This window comes from Balaenoptera acutorostrata, chromosome 20, assembly GCF_949987535.1.
Source record: "Balaenoptera acutorostrata chromosome 20, mBalAcu1.1, whole genome shotgun sequence".
Lineage (NCBI taxonomy): Eukaryota > Metazoa > Chordata > Mammalia > Artiodactyla > Balaenopteridae > Balaenoptera > Balaenoptera acutorostrata.
The window spans coordinates 43,207,319-43,229,069 of record NC_080083.1 but is presented as its reverse complement, the minus strand read 5'-3'; the positions used below and the strand labels follow the sequence as shown (position 1 = coordinate 43,229,069).

The following is a 21,751-nucleotide window of genomic DNA, read 5'->3' as shown; positions in this document are numbered from 1 at the left end:
CACTCTCAGCATGGGATGGAGAAACAGACCAGCGGGCACAGGACTCCTCATGCTGCAGAAGTAAAGTTTGTTAGCAAAATAAAAGCAAGGTTACCCGCCCCATCTCAGAGAGATCAGGAGGCAGCAGAAGAGAGAAAATGAAGCCGTCAGGACATCCTGAAGAGAGGAAGCACAAATCCAGGGGCCGGGGCTTAGCTGCTGGGCTGGAAAACCCATCAACAGAGAAACACTGCCCGGCTTCAGTGTTCCCCAGGCTGGCTGGGGAAGAAAGGCCTCCGATGGCAGGACTGGGGGATGCAGCCAAGGGGCTACAGACATTTCCCATTTTCTGGCATCTCTGGCTGAGGAGTAATTCAGCATCGAGGCGATGAGCAAGGCCCACAGGAGCCCCGAGAAGGCCCGAAAAGGCAGGGAGAGCAGGGGATACAGGCTGCAGGGGCCGCACAGGTGCTGGAGGCTAGGGTCGTGCACATGTCGCAGGGGAGTCTGCAGAAGAAAAACAGGTGCTTAAATATTGGCATGAGAAGTGCATGAAAATCCAAAATGAATAGGCACTTTAGAATTGGAAGAGAAAAGGGGGCTTAGACGGTAGAGGTCCCTCTAGGCCTAGAGAGGGGAGTGACTTGCCTGGAGTTCACAGTGAGGCTGCGGCCAGCGCTCAGAGCGCCTGTGTGCAAAGCCGCTGTCCTCTCCCACGTGGAAAGGGACACGGAGGAAAGGCAGAAAGGCTGGCAGAGCAGGAACAGGCCGAGGCCGGCCACTCTCTTAATTTAAACACAGCCCCTGATCCTGTTCCTTATTGCTCACAGGGGTGTACCATCTGTCCTACCTTTGTCACAGCGTTATTGAGGAGCCAAAATGAGAGAATAGGTACCACCGCCCCATGCAATATTTTTAAATGCTGAGAGTGAAGCTCCTGGAATATTCCAGAGAGAATTTAGCAAAACCTACCTGCACAGAGCCCTCAGTATTTTAGCCCCTGTGGGAGTGACTAGCACCTGGGAGCATAACATGGGCCACAAAATGGACAGCATGAGCTGCAGAGGCCCTGCACACCCTCCTCTACATCCAGGCAGCCCACCAGGCTTACTGGGTAGCAAGTTTGTCCCCAAAGGTGGGGTCTGCAATGCCACCCCTCCTTTTGGGTCATTCCTAATAAGAGGTCTCTGCTTTTACACATGATATTGACACAAACAACATCAGGCTCCATACTTACAGTCCTCAGTCTCCAGAAGGTTCCGACATGTGGCGATCTCACCCTCCAGCCAGGCCTTGACGTCCAGTTGCATCTGGTACTCCTGGCTCTGTCACTCCAGGTCAGCCCGGATCTCGGGCAGCTGCTCCTCCACGTTGCAACAAGGCTCTGCATCTGGGCCAGCTCAGTGCCGAAGCGGGCCTCGGATTCACACAGCGAGTTCTGCAGACCAAAGAAAGAGGGAAAGAGGTTAAAAGTCATCGACCCTTTCCTCAGCCTCTTCAGGAAGACTATGACATCCCAAGCCATTGCCAGGCCCCAAGAAAACTCCAGTCCTCAGCTGTGACAACTAGCAACGTGCTGTGACCTTCCTCGTAGACCTTAGGAGACATTGGCAGAACCTCCCTCACCACATGAATGCTCTTGCAAAGGTGAGGAAGTCAGGTTAAAGCTGGGTCCCTGGTCTGTATCTAAGTGAGGCATGTACTGAACCTGGGAATTGCCCATGGGAAGCGGGAGCCCAGCTGAGTCTTCCACGTCCACAAAGGAACTCACCAGCGTGAGCTGAGCCTGCAGCTCTACCTCCAGGGCCTTGTACTGGCACCGCACCTCCTCCAGCACCCCGCCCAGGTCCACAGCGGGTACCACGTCCAGCTCAGTCCCGGAGCTGGTCCCCCAGCTGACACTTCAGAGCGTGGACTTCCTGTGGACATAGGAGGATGTCCCATTCATGGGGCCCCCACTGCCCTCTACTCAAAGCCTCACCTCCCACTTCCCATCCCCTCCAGCGATTTCCCTGCCCTCCTCTGAGGATGCGGTGCTGCCTGCATCAGCATAGCAACTTCCAGAGCCTTTCAGTGGGTGAGGCCCCACGGAAAGCCAGAGCTCGCCTTCAAGGCTTAACAACGAGGCACAAGCTTCCACCCGAGCAGGTGGAAGAGCCTCACTGCTTCCTCCAAAGAGCCTGAGTTCGCCCCCAGGACGTCTCCACTTGTCACACCAATGGCCCCGCACCTGCTCATGGTTCTTCCTGAGGCAGAGCAGGTCCTCCTTCAGGGACTCCAGCTGGGCCTCCAGGTCGACCTTGGCGAGTGTGAGGTCATCCGGCGCCCTGCGCAGCCCACAGGCGTCGGGCCCCTCCCCAGCTGGCAGAGCGAGTGCTCCGTCTGGTACCTTCACCAGGACAGGCACAGGAGTCGGGGTTAGAGAGCAGAGGGGCCCCAGGACACAACCTACAGCATGACTTGCTGGCCTGCCCTCTGCACTCCAGTTGTGAGTTGGCGTTTCCTGTGTTGTGCGCACACAGAAACAGCAGGGTGATTCCCACTCATTCAATACTAAGCACCTAAGACAACCAGGCAGAGTGGCCGGTACTGAGGATACCAGGATGGACCATGGTCAACGCTGCCCTCATGCGCAGATGGCCAAAGGGGAGGCTACAGAGCAGCCAGGTGTGCTCACTGCAAACCGTCGTCTTCCACGCCCCCAACTGAGATGCACCCTGGATTCTCTCCCAGATTAGAAGCCAAACTGGCAGAATGGGAGAAAGGAAACGGCTTCCTTAGCTCTGGAGGAGCGAGGCGTCCACAGTGCCCAGAAAAGAGACAATAAAATATAATGTCCTTCCCTGCTCCTATGTTGGACCCTCCAGGGAGTATAAACCCTTTGACCTTCACATGCCTCCACTGTAGGCTGTGGACCGTGATTTCTGTCATGAATTATTAGTGCTCACAAATTGGTCAAGCTGCAGTGTGGAAACACATCCTTTACCAAGGCAGCTGAGTTTTGTATGAAATGACCTCGGGGTAGGAAATGCAGGGCCAAGTTCCGGTTCTACCACTCGACAGCCCTGCAACTTCTGGCAAGTCCCATCAGGGCTCTGAGCCTCTGCGTCCTCATGAAGGAGATGCCATCACTGCCCTGCCCACTTCACCCGGTTCTTCTTACACAGAATCAAGTGGAGGATGCATTCCAAATCACGTTGTAAATTATAAAAGTTAAACAACTGCAGGTGGCCAGGGGTGTTTTCTCAAGACCTTGGGCTTAATGCCCTCTGTTGACTCCTGCTGTAACTGTTGGTTTGGGATCTTGGTCGATTACATCTCCGATACCAAGTGCCTCACCAGAGAGAAGTCCAGGTAGACGTCTGGCCCCTCCCCCAAGTGTGGTACCCCAACTCACTTGGTCCTGAAGTCATCAGCAGTCAGCTTGGCCTTGTCTATTTGCACAGACAGCTTGTTGTTCTCAGATTTGAAGCACAGGATCTGGGAAAAGAAAGTACACTCAGCGATTTGCTTGTTCCCAGAGCCATCTATGGCCTCAGTCAAAGGAAGCACCATTGGCTAGGTTCAATCTACAACATCCCCTTGGACAACACAAACTCCCAAACATGTGAGCTATGCTGGTGTGATACAGGAGGGGCACATGCAAGAGGATGCATGGCAAAAGGTGAAGGTATAGAGCCAAAAGGAGCAAGAGATGGAAGGTAGTAGCAAACTGAACATATAGCAAAGACTTAATTTTATTTTGCCAGATATGATGCTTAACCTGGTATAAACAAGATATGGAATCTAAGCCACAGAACAATGGGCTGGTTATTACAGTTTCAGATAAGGTGGGATCCATTCTTAATAAGTCCCTTTCACTGGTTTGTCAACCTCCGCAAAGGTCTTCTCTGAATCTAGCCATAGCTCCATGGCCCTTAGTCTTTTTTTTTTTTTTTTAACATCTTTATTGGAGTCATGGCCCTTATTCTGATATTCTTTGTCTTTCTGTCTCCAAAACTAAGATGAAGTCTCTTAAGAAGCATTGCATTATAACCAAAGGGGAGAGCAGATATACATAAGAGGCCAATATTACTGAATGGATGTACACTGGCTCGTAAAGGACATTAGAACCTACTCCCCTGACCCCTTTTACTGCACCAGAACTTAGGTTGCACTGTTTTTTGCAACTACAATTTAGGAATTGTAAGCACTGACACTCAGAAAGCGTAAACTCAGAATCCTGGAGAATCAAATCCTCCATCTCATCCTTTTCACATTCACCTTCACCTTCACACAAGAGATTCTCTTCCCACAAGTTTGGGGTTAGCAGATACAAACTATTATGTATAGACTGGATAAACAAAACATGGTCCTACTGTATAACACAGGGAACTGTATTCAATATCCTGGGATAAACCATAATGGAAAAGAATAGGAAAAAGAATTTGTATACATATGTATAACTGAATCACTTTGCTGTTCAGCAGAAATTAACACAACACTATAAGTCAACTATACTTCAATTAAAAATAATTTTATCTGTGGCTGATTCCACTGCCAATCCAGGCCCTGAACATTTAGTGCAGGGTCAGTCATCTTTTTCTGTACAGGGCCAGATAGTAAATCTTTCAGGCTTTGCAGACCATGAATCTCTGTCATGACTACTCGACTCTGCCATTGTAGCACAAAAGCAGTCACAGACAATACATCAGTGAGTGAGCATGGCTGTGTACCAATAAAACTTTATTTACAAAGTCAACCAGGAGGCTGAATTTGGCCTAGGGACTGTTGTTTGCCAACCTCTGACCGGGAACATCGCAAACCTCACCTTCTGCTGCAACTCCTAGATAGTGGAGGAGTGGCTCTGATAGTCCAGACACACGGTGGCCTCATGGCATTTGCTCTACTCTTGGATCTGGGGCTGGAGCCAAGCAATCTGCATTTCAAAAGCCCTCGAGGAGATTCTGATGGATGCTCAAATCTGATAACCACTGCTCTAAGGAAAGGAACTGTTCTGAATGCAGTAATTAGAGACATCTAGAGCAAAATGTTTCCCCCTTGAATCCCCATCAAGAACAACTTCTAATCTTGACTGCACAGGAGGATCTTCTAGGGAACTTTTTTCTAGAAATTCTGATGCCCAGGCCACACCCAAACCAATGACATCAGAATCCCTGGATGTGGGATCCAGACACCACTATTTTTTTTTTTTTTTAATTCTGAAATCGACTAACTTTTTTTTTTTTAAACGTTGGCTTTTAATTTATTTCTTTCTTTATTTATTTTTTGTCTGTGTTGGGTCTTCGTTTCTGTGCAAGGTCTTTCTCTAGTTGCGGCAAGCGGGGGCCACTCTTCATCGCGGTGTGCGGGCCTCTCACTGTCGTGGCCTCTCCCGTTGTGGAGCACAGGCTCCAGACACACAGGCTCAGTACCTGAGGCTCACGGGCCCAGTTGCTCCGCGGCATGTGAGATCCTCCCAGACCAGGGCTCGAACCCGTGTCCCCTGCATTGGCAGGCAGGTTCTCAACCACTGCGCCACCAGGGAAGCCCCAGACACCAGTATTTTTTTAAAGCTCTCCAGGTGGTTCCAATGTGCAGCCGAGGTTGAGAAGCAGTGACTTGGAAGAACAAGAAAAGAGACCATGAGAAATGTGGTATAATGAAAACCAGCACTTTGGAGTAAAACAGAAGTGCAGGTTCTGGCTTTACGAAGTTTTTTAAGCCACAGAGTTTTCCTTTTCTCTTGTGGGAAATGAGGATTATAAAATCTGCCCTGGGAGTTTCTGGGGAGGAAACACATCCCAGAAAGTAGGATTCAGTTGCTAATAAAACTACTTTTCATAAAACAGTACAAAGCCACAAAGAGCTTACCTGCAATTCTGAAATCTAAAAAATTCTGAAAACCAGATGTTTCCTCATAATTCACTTATCTTCCTATAGTGTTTATTTGCCCCACTTGGTATCACTATCCACACCCTTCATTGAGGAATTAGTCATGTTTACAAGGTCTTCGCCACACGGTCAGAGGTTGGGGAGAAAGAGCCCGGGATGGGAGCAAGGACACCGGGACCCTGTGAGGAAACGACCCTCTCACCCCTGGGATTAGAGTGTTGAATCCGATGTGGGAGTGAGTCTGTGAGTGTAGATCTACACCCCTGTGGTACATGGGGGCCCACCTAACACGTCCTCACCTGTAGAGAAGGGTCATTCACAGAAAGGGAACAGGCACTTTCTAGACACCCAGAAGTCTTGTGTCTGGGATGGAGCTCCTGGGAGCATGGGGGCTGGGTATGGTGCACCGCCTGCAGAGGGAAATGCGAGCTAGAAGGAGGAGGTCTCCCTCAAGGTTGTTTTCCTGGTAGAACCACATGATTAGGACAAGCTGGCTGGGAGCCAGCTTAGCTAGACTCAGGATCCATAGATGCCCTTCGTTAGTCCTCAACGCGGACCTGAGTCTCCTCTCGACCACCCACCCCCCAGCAGCGAATCTGGGGTCCTTTATCCACCCTCAACCAGCACTAGGCTGAGAGAAGTTTCCCAAGCCCTGGCTGTGATGCTTAGTGACAGTCCCCCAGACAGGCAGGACCGAATCATTTGGCCGCTTCTTCCCCCACAGGAGAGTCTCCTGCAAGGGTTTGACATGGCGGGATTAGGGCTTTGTTCTCACTAAACAGGGTGCATCTCTATTCAGGCTCTGCTCTCAGCACGGCCACTCACTGGCTAGGTGACCCAAAACAAGTCATCGAGCTCTCTCAGGTCCCTGGTTCCCCATCTGAAAAGGCAAGCTCTGGAACAGACCAGGGGCTCGAATTCTTGAGCACAACCCAAGGAAGAATTACATTGTACATTTTGCAACCCAAGACACAAGTACACATACACAGAGACCCAAGTTTCCCATAAAAATGCTTGTCTTTTCTAATTTCTATTGTTTCATTTCAATCTCTCTCTCTCTCTTTCTGTGTGTGTGTGTGTGTGTGTGTGTGTGTGTGTGTGTATCTCGGGCTGATGAAAACCCACTAAAATGACTTCACAGACCATCAGTGAGTCACAGCCGTAGTTAACAAAACACTGGACCAGGGCCCACTGTAATTCAGTGAAATAACCTGACAACAGTAGATTAACTAAATATGCAACCTCATTTCCTAGTTTATTCATTTCATTCATTGACCAGGACCCAGAAGAGAGAGATGCAGTTTCCCACGTGCTGCAGAAAGAAAGTGGCCCCACTAAGAAAACTTGAAAATCAAAACGCAGGTCAAAGTCATGAGAATCTGCAGAGCCATGGGGGTGCCCTCCCCCCAGAGGCGAGCCATTTGTAAGGTACGCTTCAGCTGCAGGTGAGTTCCTTGCTTCCCACTTCACTCTCATGTGCAGTGACAGGAGGGTCCCCACCGACCCCTGGATGACCACTGGAAGGGCCAGGCTGGATTGGCCACAAACCACAGGCTCTGGGAATATGCCTACTAAGTTGGCTACTCTCTCTCAGGTGGGCCCCAGTGCGGTGCTAGAGGCTGGGGTCTCCATGGAGCGTAGCCTTCCCAAGGAGGCCACCGACCACAGCTTCCCTGCAGCGAGGAGGCTTCAAACAGTTCTTCACAGAGCTTGAAGAGCTGGGGTTCCTGCTGCACTAGAAGCCATGGTCCTCAGGGCCAAGCACCCCAGAGTGAGAGCGCTTCATTGTCTGGACCTTTCATCCACCCGCGGCAGGGGCAGGTGCAATACACAAGTTTCCCCCATGACATTCTCAGATCCACGGCCATCAGAACAACCATCAGTCAATTACTCAGGGTCCATAAGTAGCTCCCCTCCTTCTAAAAGAGAGGAGTAGCTGCCTTTGGACTCCTTGTCACTGCTCTCTCTTGCTAACAGGGATGTGTCGCGTTACTGCTTTAAAGATACCCTGTCAAGAAGTCATCTCTGCTCCCTGCGTGACCATCTGGTGTCTGCATGGCCTCTAAGATGCAGCAGTCCTCTCTCAAAGAGGGAGGGGTCACTGAGCATGGGAAGGAGCCCCCAGAGAGACTGGGCAATAGAATGAAGGGGCGCTAAGGTGGAGGTGAGAGGGGTGCAGAGCAAGCCAGCTACCAGGTCCAGGTAGGACCCAGAGCTCCTAACTCCAGTGTGTTCGTTCTCCTCTGCATCACACCTTTTCTGTTAAAGGGCCAGATGGTCACTATTTTAGGCTTTGCAGGCCATACAGCCTCTGCCCTGCAACTGCTCGGCTCTGCCCTCGGGGCACAGAGCAGACCCAGACAATATAGAAGCAAATGGGTGTAGCCGTGTTCTGGTTGCATTTTCTTTACCAAAACAGGCAGCAGCTGGATTTGACCTGTGAGCTGTAGTCTGCCAACACCTAGCTCTACACAGCACAATGAATGAGGCCTAAAACTTGGCTCCTAGAGCACGTGGGGAGACCTAAAGTCAGCTCTGGAGTCAGAGGGCCACAGGGCATCCCCCAAGTGGACTCCAGAACCGGTCACTGGACCCTCCATTTTACCAAGGCATTCAGACCAAGACTGGAAGTGCATCCAGATGCTAATTAACCTTGGAGCAAAGCTAAGCTGCGCAAGTGACGGTGTTGGCGTGCTTTTGTTGCTGCTCCTGTTATTTCTGAAACTTGGTGTCCAAATGACTCATAAAAGTGACTCAGCTACCATAGTCATTGGGGAAAATCAGAAGACAAAGGGGGCTTGTTGCCAAAGCAGATTTTCTTTTTTTTAAATCAATATTTTTTTATTGAAGTATAGTTGATTTACAATGTTGTGTTAATTTCTGCTGTACAGCAGTGATTCAGTTATACATATACATACATTCTTTTTTATATTCTTTTCCATTATGATTTATCATAGGATACTGAATATAGTTCTTTGTGCTATACAGTAGGACCTGTTGTTTATCCATTCTATATGTAAAAGCAAAGCAGATTTTCTTTAACCAACATTTACCAAACGCTTACGATATGCCAGGCATCATGAAAGGCATTTTCACATGCATTCTATCCCAATGACTCTGTGAAGGAGATAGACTTATCCCCATCTCCACGGGGGAGAAGGAGACGGAGATGCACAGAGATTAGGCTATCTGCCAAAATCACACAGCACGTTAGTAGTAGAATTGGAATTCTAGCCCAGGTTTTTTAAAGTCAAAGCCACTGATTGTTTCCATTCCGGCAAGATGCTGGTTGGTGTGTCTGGTTACTTATGGATGGTGAAAGGAAAGGACTATTTGGAAGTAAACTTATCTCGACCAATTGTTTGAGAAGATATATATCAAATGATCTTAGGAACTTTCTGTTTAGCCAAATTGAGATCATTGCATTCATAGGTTAAAATTTACAAAACCCAAAAAGAGAATTGTTTTATTGTGAATCATTTTCCCAGTTGTCACCTGACATACCCTGTTTTGATCGTATTGTAAAAGTTTCCCCTACAAAGTAGGGAGGGTACCGTTCAGTGCAATTCATTCCACAAACTGCCTGGCCTCTGGGTCACTGTGTCCAACTCCTGGCCTCTTCTCTCCGGAAGCGTCACCCTCTGGCCAAGCTTCCCTGAATGGCTGCTCTGCCCGTGGGTCCCCACTTCCACCCCAGAAGGAGGCCTTGCTCTCGGGCAGTGAGTGGCAGATGTGAGGCCCAGTCTTTTTAATGGCCTCAGGGAAAGTTGCATCTTTGAAATGCAGGTCCCTTCTTCCCCAGTCCCCACTCGGGGAGGATCCTGCTACCTGTGGGAGTTTCTCCCAAACATCAATTATGCCCGAGGTTTCCTTACTTTGCTGTGGCCCAAGCTAGGTTTTCCTATAAACCTGAGTTAATTAAATCCAAATGCTTTGATATGAGGATAGAGTTCCTCTGAGAATCCCCACATGTGTAGCACTGTGTCCAGTCTCCAGGAGGTCCTGGTGCTGGTGGGCAAAAATACTTCCCAAAGTCTATGCCCAGGGCGTCCTCATCCATCAAATAAGAGAGATGAGCTGGGCAGGAGGATAGCTCGTGACGTCTCTAACTTGGAAGGACCATCCAAACATGGAAGACGGTGGCCATCCGTGTCCAGCAGGGGGTGGCACTCCTGGCCCTGGGCTGTGGGGCTTGGTTTCATAGTAAAAACCTTGAACAGGCATTTGGGTGGTCAGACAGGTCTTGGTAAATCGGAGTGACACACGGGTGTGGAAACAGGGACCAGGTTGGATTGGACAATATGTGATGGGGGACAGGGAGCCTACAGAGGTCCCCAAAGTGTCCAGGGGCCTGAACTCCTGGTCTGTGACTTCCTGTGTGATTATTTCTGCTGCAGCTTTGGCCACAGCCTGAGGTCTGGGCTCCTACTGACTCAAATGCTTGGAGTATGAGGAGATTCTGAGTTTGGTTGTTGCGAGTTCTTTTTGAAAGGGGAACTATGTTCCTGGGAAAGAGTTTCAGCATCTCAGAAAAAAGTGTCTCTATTCTTAGAGATGTGAAAGCAGGGGAAAGGGGAAAATACTTAACCTGAAATAATAATAAACCTTGGTGCATGGAGAAAGCATAAAGTGCTCAGAGACACCCGCTAGGCTTGGCAGTGAAACACTTGGCTCCAATTTCCACCTGTTGGTTGTGTGTCTGTGAGCACATCTTTCCATCCCCCTGGGCCTTAGACTCCTGGTCCATAAATGAAAGACGCTGGACCAGCTCATCTGAAAGGCTCTTTGTGATTCTGACAGTCCAGGACAGTGCCAGCCAGTAGAACTTTCTACAATAATAGAAATATCCTATTTTCTGCAATGTATGGTACCACCAGCCACAGGTAAGTATTGAGCACTTGAAATGTGGCTAGTACAACTGAGGAACTAAATTTTTCCATTTTATTTCATTAAAAATTAAATAGCCACATGTAGGTAGCAGCTACCATACTGGACAGAAAAGGCCCAGGATTCTAGAACCAAAGATTTGGTTCTGTTCAGTCTATTATATTTATCAAGCTGAGTACATTCTAGATGAATTTTGCACAGGGATTAAAAGTAAGAAGGAAGGCTGGTTTGCACTCAGTTATTGGAGCAGCCGGTGAGCCAGAAATCCCTCTCCCTTGACACTCCAGCTCATTGAAGTTTTACCCCCAACTCCAACCTGTAACCACAGCTGGCTAAGCAGTGTGTTTGAGTCTCCTGCCAGGCTCACAACCCTATCTGCCAGGCATGCATGCAGGATCATGTCAGGAAAGCCCCAGGCAGCTTCAGGATCCAATCCATTTCTCATCACTTCTTGGCAAGTAGAGGGGGCAGATCCTTAATAGAAACACCACTTCAGCCCATTAAGGAAGAACTGTGTGTTTGGAGGGTGAGGTTCAGAAAGGTATTCAAGATTCCTGGTCCCAGCTCTCTCCTCTTTATCTGTCATGGCCCATCTGTCGCCTACTCGGGTCCTTCACTGAGTCGCTCAGATTAATCCCTGATTTTTCCATTCCCACTGTAATTGCCTTAGTTGAGACCCTGTTAGCTTCTTCCACACGCTATTCATCAGCTCTCTCCCTGCCTCTCAGCCATCCTGTTTAGACTCCTTTGTGGAACTTTTGAAAATATCACTCCAGTTATGTCATCCTCGGGCTCAAATCCTGCTGCAGCCCTCCCACTGCCTTCAGGATGGGGTCCAGGCTCTTCAAGGGGTACCCGAGGGCCCCTGCTGGCTGACGCCTTCCTACCATTTGAACTTTATTCCCACCAGTCTTTTCCAAGAGCGCACTGCTCCAGTCAGCAGGGCCATTCAAGGCCTCCTGGGCCTGATTTCTGCTTTCCAGCAGACCTCATGTACTTACTCTTGTCCTTTGTTCTGTAGACATCCTATTCAACCTTCCAGGCCCATCTCAAATGCCGCCAGTTACATGAAGTTCTTCTGTTCTCCCTCAAGCTAGTACCTCTCCCAATCTTTGTCAGTGTGTACTCTTTCTAGGTAGGAATTTGGGGATGTAGCAGAGTGGCTAGAATAAGGCTGCAGTGCAGCCGGCTAGACCTACGTTCAAATACTGTTCTTGTCTATAACCTTGGACAACTGACTAAACCACTCTCTGAGCCTCAGTTTCCCATCTCTAAAATGGACACCATGTCTGATGCCTACCTTATAGGGTGTTCATGAAAACTTCATAAATTAATTTATGTTAAGGTGTTCAACACGGTACCAGGTGCCTTATAAGTGCTCAATAAGTGGTAGTAGTAGTTATTATTATTATATTATTGGCTCTTATTGTGGAAGGAGTGTGGCCTTACACAGGTAAGCTCCCTCCCTAATTAGAAGTATCTGGACAGTGGCAATTGCTTGCATTTTTTGGTTACCTCCTGCCCCCAGCTGTGTTTGAAAATAGTGAGGACACAGAATATGAATTGCTTGAGCATCTCTGGGAACTGCAGGCCCATATTTGAGTCCTGGTCCACCACTTACTAGCTGTGTGACCTTGGGCAAGTTTCTTAACCTCTCTGGGCCTCAGTTTCCTCATTTGTAAAGGGAAGAAAATAATGGTACCTTTTTAATAGATTGTTGCAAGGATTAAATGGGCATTAACAAGGTGTCTGGAGGACTACTGCTTTGGGTTAACAACCCCTAATATGGAACCTGCATAAAGATTTTTTGAATGAATGAATGAATGATCCCATTGTACCAGGTGTAATGAGGTTTAGGGGTGGAGTTATCACAGTATTATTCTCAATTAACAATAGTCTGGCCTAGGTTTCTGGCATCATCAGATCCCTCCTCTCTTTATTCTTGTATTACTTGGCTCTGGACCAGTGGCCTTGTTTTAACTGGTTTATGGCATGCAGGCCTTTTTAGTAAATGCCTTTCAAGTCTCTATGGAAGCAGAAGGGGCATAAAAATAAATATAGAATTTGGCCACACTCCTCTTGAGCCCAACTGAGCAGAACTGGCTGGTGGATATAGCAGCATAAGTGACAAGGAGAGAAAGACGGGTGTGCAGGGCCACTGGATGAGGCTTTTTTTTTTTTTAACATCTTTATTGGAGTATAATTGCTTTACAATGGTGTGTTAGTTTCTGCTTTATAACAAAGTGAATCAGCTATACATAAACATATATCCCCATATCTCCTCCCTCTTGCATCTCCCTCCCACCCTCCCTATCCCACCCCTCTAGGTGATCACAAAGCACAGAGCTGATCTCCCTGTGCTACACGGCTGCTTCCCACTAGCTATCTATTTTACATTTGGTAGTGTATATATGTCCATGCCACTCTCTCACTTCGTCCCAGCTTACCCTTCCCCCTCCCTGGGTCCTCAAGTCCATTCTCTACGTGTGCGTCTTTATTTGCCAGTTAACTAAGAACACGTGCTCTGAGTCAGCATCCACAATCCGAAACATCAGCCAAGAGAGCCATTAACCTATGGAAATGAGAGCGGTCTTTTCTAAGAGACAGAGGCTAGGGCGCCCCTTGCAGTATCAGAGTGTGTTCCGGACACGCCATCTCCTGGCACTGCTAGTGGCATTCCTTGCCCGCTGGAACTGGCCCTGCTCTCTTGGTGGCCACTGAACTGTGGTCAGGCTCGGCCTGAGGAGGCACCAGCCACCCAGCTCGCGTCCCTCCAGGATCCAGCAGCCTGAGCGACTTCAGGGGCGGCCGGGAGGGGGCAGGGCACACTGGGGGAGGGAGCACAAGGGGGAAGGGAGGGAGTGGAGCATGGGTTACATGGCAACCTGCAGAAGAAAGGCACATGGGAAGGATTAGAACGAAGCCCAGCTCAGCAACAAGTGCTGTCAATTCGTCCCCCACCCGGCCCCCGCCCCCGCCCCCCGGTGCCTCTCAATCGCACCCACTGCCCACCTTCTCCACTCAGTTTCCCCCCATCCTAACCTCATCGTCTTCACCTGCGTGACCCCAACGGCTTCCTAACTGGGCTCCCCAACCCCACTCTTGCCCCTCCTAAATATCCTCAGCTTCTTGGCCAGAGTGATCTTCTACAAACACAAATCATGTCCCTCCTCTGCCCGAAACCCTAGTGGTTCCCACTTGTGCTAGAACAAGAGCAGCTTCTTTCAACTCGTCACATCCTCCCTGAAGCCCCCCCGAAGCCTCCCTTGATCTCTGTGTCAGATCCCCCTATGGGACCATGTACCTCCTTCCAGAGTGATTTGTCATCACTCTACTATGGTCTGTCTCCCCACTAGGCAGTGAGATCAGCAGTATGTATGCCCGCCCTGCATACCCGGCCTAGAGCTGGCACTTACTAAGAATGTGTTGAATGAGATGAATTCATCAACTGATATAGAAGGAATACAAAAGGAGAAAGGATGGTCTCCGAGACTGGCAGGTGTGAGCTCAAAACCAGCAACAACACACTGAACATTGGATGGAGGCCAAATAGCCCAGAGACTGGCCAGGCAGCCTGAGGACCACATCCCGCCTGAAATGTGTTTCATTTGGCCAGTACTGTATTTTTTTTTTTTTAATTTATTTTTGGCTGTGCTGGGTCTTCGTTTCTGTGCGAGGGCTTTCTCTAGTCGCGGCAAGCGGGGGCCACTCTTCATCGCGGTGCGCAGGCCTCTCACTATCGCGGCCTCTCTTGTTGAGGAGCACAGGCTCCAGACGCGCAGGCTCAGTAGTTGTGGCTCACGGGCCCAGTTGCTCCGCGGCACGTGGGATCTTCCCAGACCAGGGCTCGAACCCGTGTCCCCTGCATCGGCAGGCAGACTCTCAACCACTGCACCACCAGGGAAGCCCTGTATTTTTTTTAATTTGTTGAAAAGGTTTAAAAATCAGGAGAACTTAAAACATTTGTTTTAAAAGAACCTAAACATTTCAAAGAAATCCAGCTTCCCAGCTTCCCTTAAATAATGAGACGATCCAGCAGTACTGAATCTTCATCTTATGCGGTAGAAATGGCCCTGAGGGGGCAGCACCACCTTCATTGGACAAGCCATAGCTCCCTGGTTCTCCACTGTCCCACAGTGACCCACGTCACTCACGTATGTTCATGGCCTAGTTCTTGAAAAATATTTGACTTTGCAACCCTTGCCCTGGAGGACAAGATTCTAAATGGCAGAGAAGCAAGGCTGAATGTCTACCTACAATCATCAGCCCACCAGGTATCCGAGGCCCAGAGGTATCCCTGCATCCAGGCAGTCACCAAGCCCTGCCACTTCTGCCTGTACCACGGCTGGGGGCAGATGCCTCCACTGCCCAAATTCAGACCCTCCCCATTGTTTATTTCCTAGACCACATCCAAGGCCTCCTGAATGGCTCCCATGCCCAGCCCCTCCTCCCTCTCTCTACTCAGCCCTTCCTGTTGCCATCTGTGCCATCCTCCTGAAGAGCAGCTTTGAGCTCTCATTGACTCGGTCAAGAAACGTTTACTGAGCATCTACTATGCACCAGATGCAGGGGATAAAAATATTTTGTCTCTGAGTTCCAGGGGTTTACCATCTAGCAGGGAGCTAGGCAGTTAAGCAAATTCTATCATTTCCTCCTCAAAAAAAGTTAAGGCCTCCCAACTGCCTATAGAGTAAAGGCCTCCCTCCCCAGCATGGCCTTTGTGGTTCACCACTGAATGGGGCCCAGCTGACCTTTCCTGTCCTTTCCACCACAGCTCAACACACGAAGCTACATAATACTTCCAAGTGCCAAAACCATCCACCCTTCCCCAGTATGATCTCCAGTGGCATGTCTGTCTCCCTGGAGACGGAAAAGACTCGAGAACAGATGCTTCGTCATCATCCATCTCAGTATCCCCCGTGGCACCCGGCACATGCTGAGCACTTAGAAGGAGTCTGTCAACTTAGCAGAATGGTCCCAATGGGCCAGGTTTGGGATGGCAGCATGAATACCTGCCTGACTTCTTCGGATCATCCCAGCTTCCTAATCACTTATTAATCATGACAGGGTTCTATCTTATGGGTAGATCCAGTTGCTTCCTATAACCTCCCCCAAACCTCTCACACACCACGTACTTGCAGTCGTCATTCTCCAGCAGCCCCCGGTACGCGTTGATCTCAAACTCCAGCCAGGCCCGCACGTCCAGGAGCACCTTGTACTCCTGGTTCTGCCGCTGCAGGTCACAGTGGATGTCGGTCAGCTGGACCTCCAAGCTGGTGATCAGGCATTGCATCTGGGCCAGCTGGGAGCTGTAGCGGGCCTCCGTCTCTGCCAGGGTGTTCTCCAGAGAGTCTCTCTAAGGCAAAAGGAAAGACAAAATAGCTGTGAGGAGTGGACCTATTTTCCATGGCCTTAGAAAGAACCAAGAAGCAGCCACTGTGGAAGATGGTATGGAGGTTTCTCAAAAAACTAAAAATAGAACTACCATATGACCCAGCAATTCCTCTCCTGAGTATATATATGAAGAAAACAAAAACATTCAAAAGGATATATGCACCCCAATGTTTATAGCAGCATTATTTACAATAGCCAAGACATGGAAGCTACCTAAGCGTCCATCAACAGATGAATGGATAAAGAAGATGTGGAGTTTATATACACAATGGAATATTACTCAGCTATAAAAGAGAATGAAATAATGCCATTTGCAGCAACATGGATGGACTTGGAGGGCATTATGCTAAGTGATATAAGTCAGAGAAAGACAAATACTCTATGATATCACTTATATGTGGATTCTAAAAATACAACAAACTAGTGAATAAAACAAAAAAGAAGCAGACTCACATACATAGAGAGCAAACTAGTGGTTACCAGTGGAGAGAGGGAAAAGGTGAGGGGCAATATAAGGATAGGGGAAAAAGGGTTATTATAGAATTATGTGAAATCATGCATGGGAAACTTTTGAAAATTGTAAAGCGCTATAGAATTTAAAGAATCGTCCATTCAATTTTTTAAAAAAAGAAAGAAAGAAAGAGCCTAGAAGAGCCAAGTCTCTCTTTGGGGTTGGGAATGACCGCTCCCTACTTGAGTCACTGAGGAAACTGAAGCCCAGAAAGGTCAAGTGACTTGTTCAAGGTTAAACAGCTGGGAAGTGACAGGCCAGGGTTTGAACCTACGTTCACGTGACGCTAAATCCCTGATTCCTTCTTCAACCTTAGTCAGGCTTCAGGCCTTGGACCTGAGGTTCACCAGTCTCCCCCCCCCACCACAAGCATCACTGAGATCAGTGGTCTTCAACCCTGGCTGCACTTTTTTTTTTTTTTTTTTTTTTGCCAATGGTAATGGATATGTAAGGATATTGACAACAACATTGGAATAGCAGAGGAATTGAAAATGCTATACATTGATCAATGGGAAACTAGCTAAATTAATTATATTGCATATACACAATAAAATACCATGAAGAAAGCAAACACATATATAGTCTTTGGTTGAACCATATACCATTCTAAGTGCTCTACATTACATATACTATCTCACATAATTTCCCAACAATACTACTACTATCCCATTTTACATATGAGACAAGAAGTTAAGTAACATGCCCAAGATGACACATATATATATATATTTTTCTATGTCATAATATTGACATTCAGTCCAGTAATCCTCCACTGTAACAGCTCCTTTACTTTGCAGTGAAAATTTTTGTATATTTTTTGCCTCTGGGTCCTTGTGGGATTTTTTTTTTAATTCAAACAGAAAGTCACAAAAATTATAATCATCCTCATCAGTTCACTCAGTCCCATGTAATTAATTTTTTTTTCATCTTGATCTTTTGTTAGCACTTTTATGAGTTCATCAGTTTTCCATTAGCGTTCTGAAAATGCTTATTCATTCAGTTCAGCAGTACAGTCAGTTACCAGAAACCTGTACTTGTCAGAGTCTTTTCCATGAATTCCTTGACGATGAAACCCTTTTATAGGAACATTTTTGCAAAAGCATCAGAGTACACCCAGAACTGTCTGTAAATGACAAAAGACTTAAAAATGACCACGGTTAAAGATTTGATGAAAGTTCATAATAATACAATTGACAAGGAAATTTAGTTATTTCTGAGATAGACATTTTAAAGTAATAACTAGAATTATGACTTGTAACATGATACCAGAACCCTGGCTGCACTTTAGAGTCATGTGGGAGACGCTAAAAGACACCCATGCCCAGGCCCCACATCCAGAGACTCCGATATAATTCATCTGGGGAAGAACCTGGGCATGGAGATTTTTTTAATCTGCACAGGTGGGGTTGAGAAGCACAGGTTTAGAAGGGCAGGCTAAGCAGAGAACAAGCCTTCTTGGGGAGAGTGTTTGACAGGGGCCACCTAACCCACATCAGACTTGAAACATGGCCCTTTTATCTCTGAGCTGGGTCCTGGGAGAAACCTCCCCGCAGGAGAGGTCGGCTGGGCAAGCAATGGTGGTGGCTAAATCTGGACCTCCTCCCCCTCCTCCTCCGCCCCCTGCTGCATCCTCCTCCCCCTCGCCGTCCCCCTCCTCCCCCCTCTTCCTCTTCCCCCTCCTCCTTCCTGGTTGCCTGCACCTACATTCAGTGCTGCCTGAGATCCAGAGCTGGGAGAGAGGTGCCCACAGGCGCATTCACCAGGCTGTGTTGGGCCTGCAGCTCGATCGCCAGCGTGTTGACCGTTCGTCTCAGATCACTGATGTCTGACTGGTAGCTCTGAAGCCGCTCAGAGCTCATGGCTCCCTGCTGGTTAAGTTCTTCCATCTGCAATGGGGGAAACAGGAGAAGGCTGGGGGTGCCTCTCAGGGATCCTGGGGAGGCCAGCGCCCTGCGAGAGGCCCGCCTGCCCGGGTAAACCATCCCTCCGCGTCCCTGCGATGGTTCTCCACCAGGGCCCCGTACCGACACCACATCTCTTCCGGAACCCTGCTCAGGTCCACGGGGGTTGCGGCGTCCACTTCAACGTTAAGGCGGTCCCCACGCTGGCATCGGAGGGCATCGACTTCCCGAAAAGACACAAGAACACCAGGCAAGTGTGAAGTCGTGAGATCCTAGATCACCTCCCCGAGGAGATGTGAAAAGATGGAGCAAAGGATGCTAAAGATCTCTGCCTCAGAGGGGCCCTGTGAGGACTGCAGCATCCCAAGGGCCTTTCGGCTCCACCCGGACCCCCCTGTGATGGGAGAGGCTTCCTATAGCTTTGGCAGAAGCCAGGAGCAACATCAGGGCTTGTCTGGTCCATTTGGACTAAAATGGGACAACTGTGCCCTGTGTCCCCGGCCACCCTCCCAGCCTGCGTTCATCGGGGAAGGAGAGCAGCAGGGGCCTGGCTTTACTTGGTTCAAGGCCCAAGTTAGAGCAGGCGCCTCCCAGGCTTGGCTGCCAAGAAGAGAAAGCTGTTGCTGAGGCTGGCGGTACCAAGCGATAACTCCTCATTAGTGGCCTCCAGGGGCAGTTCCTGGTTCTCTGATTTAGATGGGGTGAGTCAGGTGCCTTGGGGCACTCACTGAGTATGTGGTAGCATTGTTACTTTACACTTCAGCCTAAGGAAGCCCAGCCAGGATTCAGAGGTGCTTGTGCTCTTAAATCCCAAGTTGAGAGGTTGAGTGTCAACCCAGGGAAGGAGGTAAAAAACACCAGAGCTCAGGTGGGCTTTACAGCATACAGGTGCCCAGGGTGGAGGGGTTCCCCTCCAAGGACCTACAGGAGATGAGGAAAAATCAGAAAGCAGAGGGTCGACCTGTGGCTTTTGGATTAAGTGTATTATATGCAAACAGAAGAGAGGAAGGGGAACAAGGATGGGGAGAGAAAAAAAGAAGAAAACCACTGCAGTGCACCTCTCCCTTAGAAGAGATGGGGGCCACCCCCCGCAGTCCAGCCTAGCAGAGACGGATGGGCCATTCCGTGTTGGTTCTGGAAAACAACCCCCTCCAGCCCTAGTGGGCCACTCTACCCCTGGTATGCAGCTCTCATGAGAAAAACAAGTCACCACAAGCACTTGGCAGTCACGCCACTCCAGGAAATGCAGAAGGGAAGGTCGTTAGCATTTCCAAGCACCAACCAAAGGACAGGTGTTTAAGACCTGTGACTTCATTGAATTCTCACAGCAGCCTTGTTGATAGAGTTAGCCCCATTTTACAGATGAGAACATAAAGGAAAGGTTACAGAAAGGTTAAATAAATTGGGCAAAGTTACATATACAATCTGTGGCCAGCCTGGGAATTTCAACCCAGGACTCCCCACCCCCAAATCGCACGTTCTTCCCACTGGGCTCCCCAGGACCACCTCAGTTGGACTTCAGGCCTCACCTCCTCGTGGTTCTACTTGAGACACATCAGCTCCTCCTTCAGGGACTCCACCTGCGTCTCCAGGTCGGCCTTGCACAGGGTCAGCTCGTCCAACACCCTGCACAGGCTACTGGTGTCGGCCTCCACCAGCTGCCGCATGGCCAGCTCCATCTCGTACCTGTGCCAGGACAGGGTCAGCGACTGAGGGGTGAAACTGAGTGCCAACCCCAGGGAAGACCTTGAGCCACTGGCGCTTTTCCAACTGTCTATGAAACTAACAGGAAGCTGCCCCCAAGCATGTGCCAGGAGACAGGGCTCCTCCGTCCCCTGGCCAAACTCACTTGGTCCTGAAGTCGTCGGCAGCCAGCTTGGCATTGTCGACGTTCACGATCATCCTGGCGTTCTCTGCCTTGGTTTACAGAACCTGCGGGCCACAGCACACAGAGGGGGTCGGTCCAGGACAAGAAGAAGGAAAAAGAACCCAAGTGAGGAGAACCAGTAATCCTGCAGCCATCCCTGCCGAAGCCTCTGGAACTCTGAGGACTATTCAGTGAACTGCTAGTCCTCAGAAAACGTGAGGTTTATTTTTCAGGCACCTGGGTCTTCATAAATCTGAATGCCCCATTTTGAATGCAATGAGCAACTTGGGAGGAAAAACTTTGTTAGACGTGACGGTTAGAAGGGTCCTCAACAAGCACTCACGTTTACTGAAAACTCACCACGTACCAAGGGCTGGGCTAACCCAGCTGTATTAACCCATGGAAACTTTTTGACATAAGGACCCTTATTATCCCCATTTTCCAGATGAGGAAACTGAGGCCCAGGGAAGGGACCTCCTAGAGTCATGCAATGAATCCATGACAGAACTGAGACTAGATCCCAGGCCTCTTTCCACGTGAAGGGCTCTGGCTGAGCACTCAAATTATGAGATAATCCTGCGCCCTAAGGAAGTTTCTTTTCCCTGAACGTAGCTTAAGAAATGAGTGAGACTCAAACCTGGAAGGCCAGCTCTTTGGGTCGCCTTCCCAGGGAGTCTGTTTACCGCTTGCCCTCACCTTCTGCTGGAGCTCCTCGATGGTCTTGAAATAAGACTGCTAGTCAGGACCCAAGGCAGGCGCTTGAGACTGGGAGGCGTCCCGGATGCGGCTCTCCAGCTGTGCGTTGTCTCGTTCCAGCCGCTGCACCCTCTCCAGGTAGCTGGCCAGGTGGTTGTTCAGGAGCTGCATGGTCTCCTTCTCGTTGCCATTGAAGGAGCCCTCAAAGTACGGGCTGTAGGAACCCATGGAGCTGGAGATTCTGCTGGTCGGGCGGCAGCTGCTGGGCTGGCAGGAGCTGGCTAGGTGGGCCTTGGAGAGGCAGGTGGCTGGCCGGTAGGGGGTGGGCGCGCAGACAGAGGGCATGCACATCCCAGGCTGGCAGACGTAACCCAGGCACAGCTCTGGCCGGCAGCTGCTGGAGCAGACAGAGGAGGACTGGGGGCAGCTCTTGACGGAGGCTGAGGAGCAATTAGACGTCGTGTGGGAGAGGCTGCAGCTACCTGAATTGCCGGTGTCTGCCAGCCCCATTCTGCTCGGGCCTTTTTATACCCTTGGAGTCAGGGGGCTTATGCTAGAAGATCATCAGTCCCAGAGGAAGCTGCTAATTCATTTGTCATTTGGTTTCCAATAAGGAGTTCCTTTCCTCATGAAAGAGGCCAA

The 21,751-nt window shown here is 49.3% G+C and overlaps 1 protein-coding gene across 1 annotated transcript; it reads right to left on the bottom strand.

Moving 5' to 3' along the window:
- Window positions 1-353: 353 nt before the first annotated feature.
- On the bottom strand, window positions 354-21,499 carry LOC103002642 (keratin, type I cuticular Ha2). Its single transcript, XM_028165297.2, is given in 9 exon segments — window positions 354-486; window positions 1,213-1,354; window positions 1,357-1,417; window positions 16,466-16,480; window positions 18,406-18,531; window positions 18,615-18,774; window positions 20,077-20,232; window positions 20,396-20,478; window positions 21,110-21,499. Coding segments are annotated over 9 exon segments (1,227 nt in total). The 5' UTR covers window positions 21,461-21,499.
- Between the last annotated feature and the right edge of the window lie 252 nt (window positions 21,500-21,751).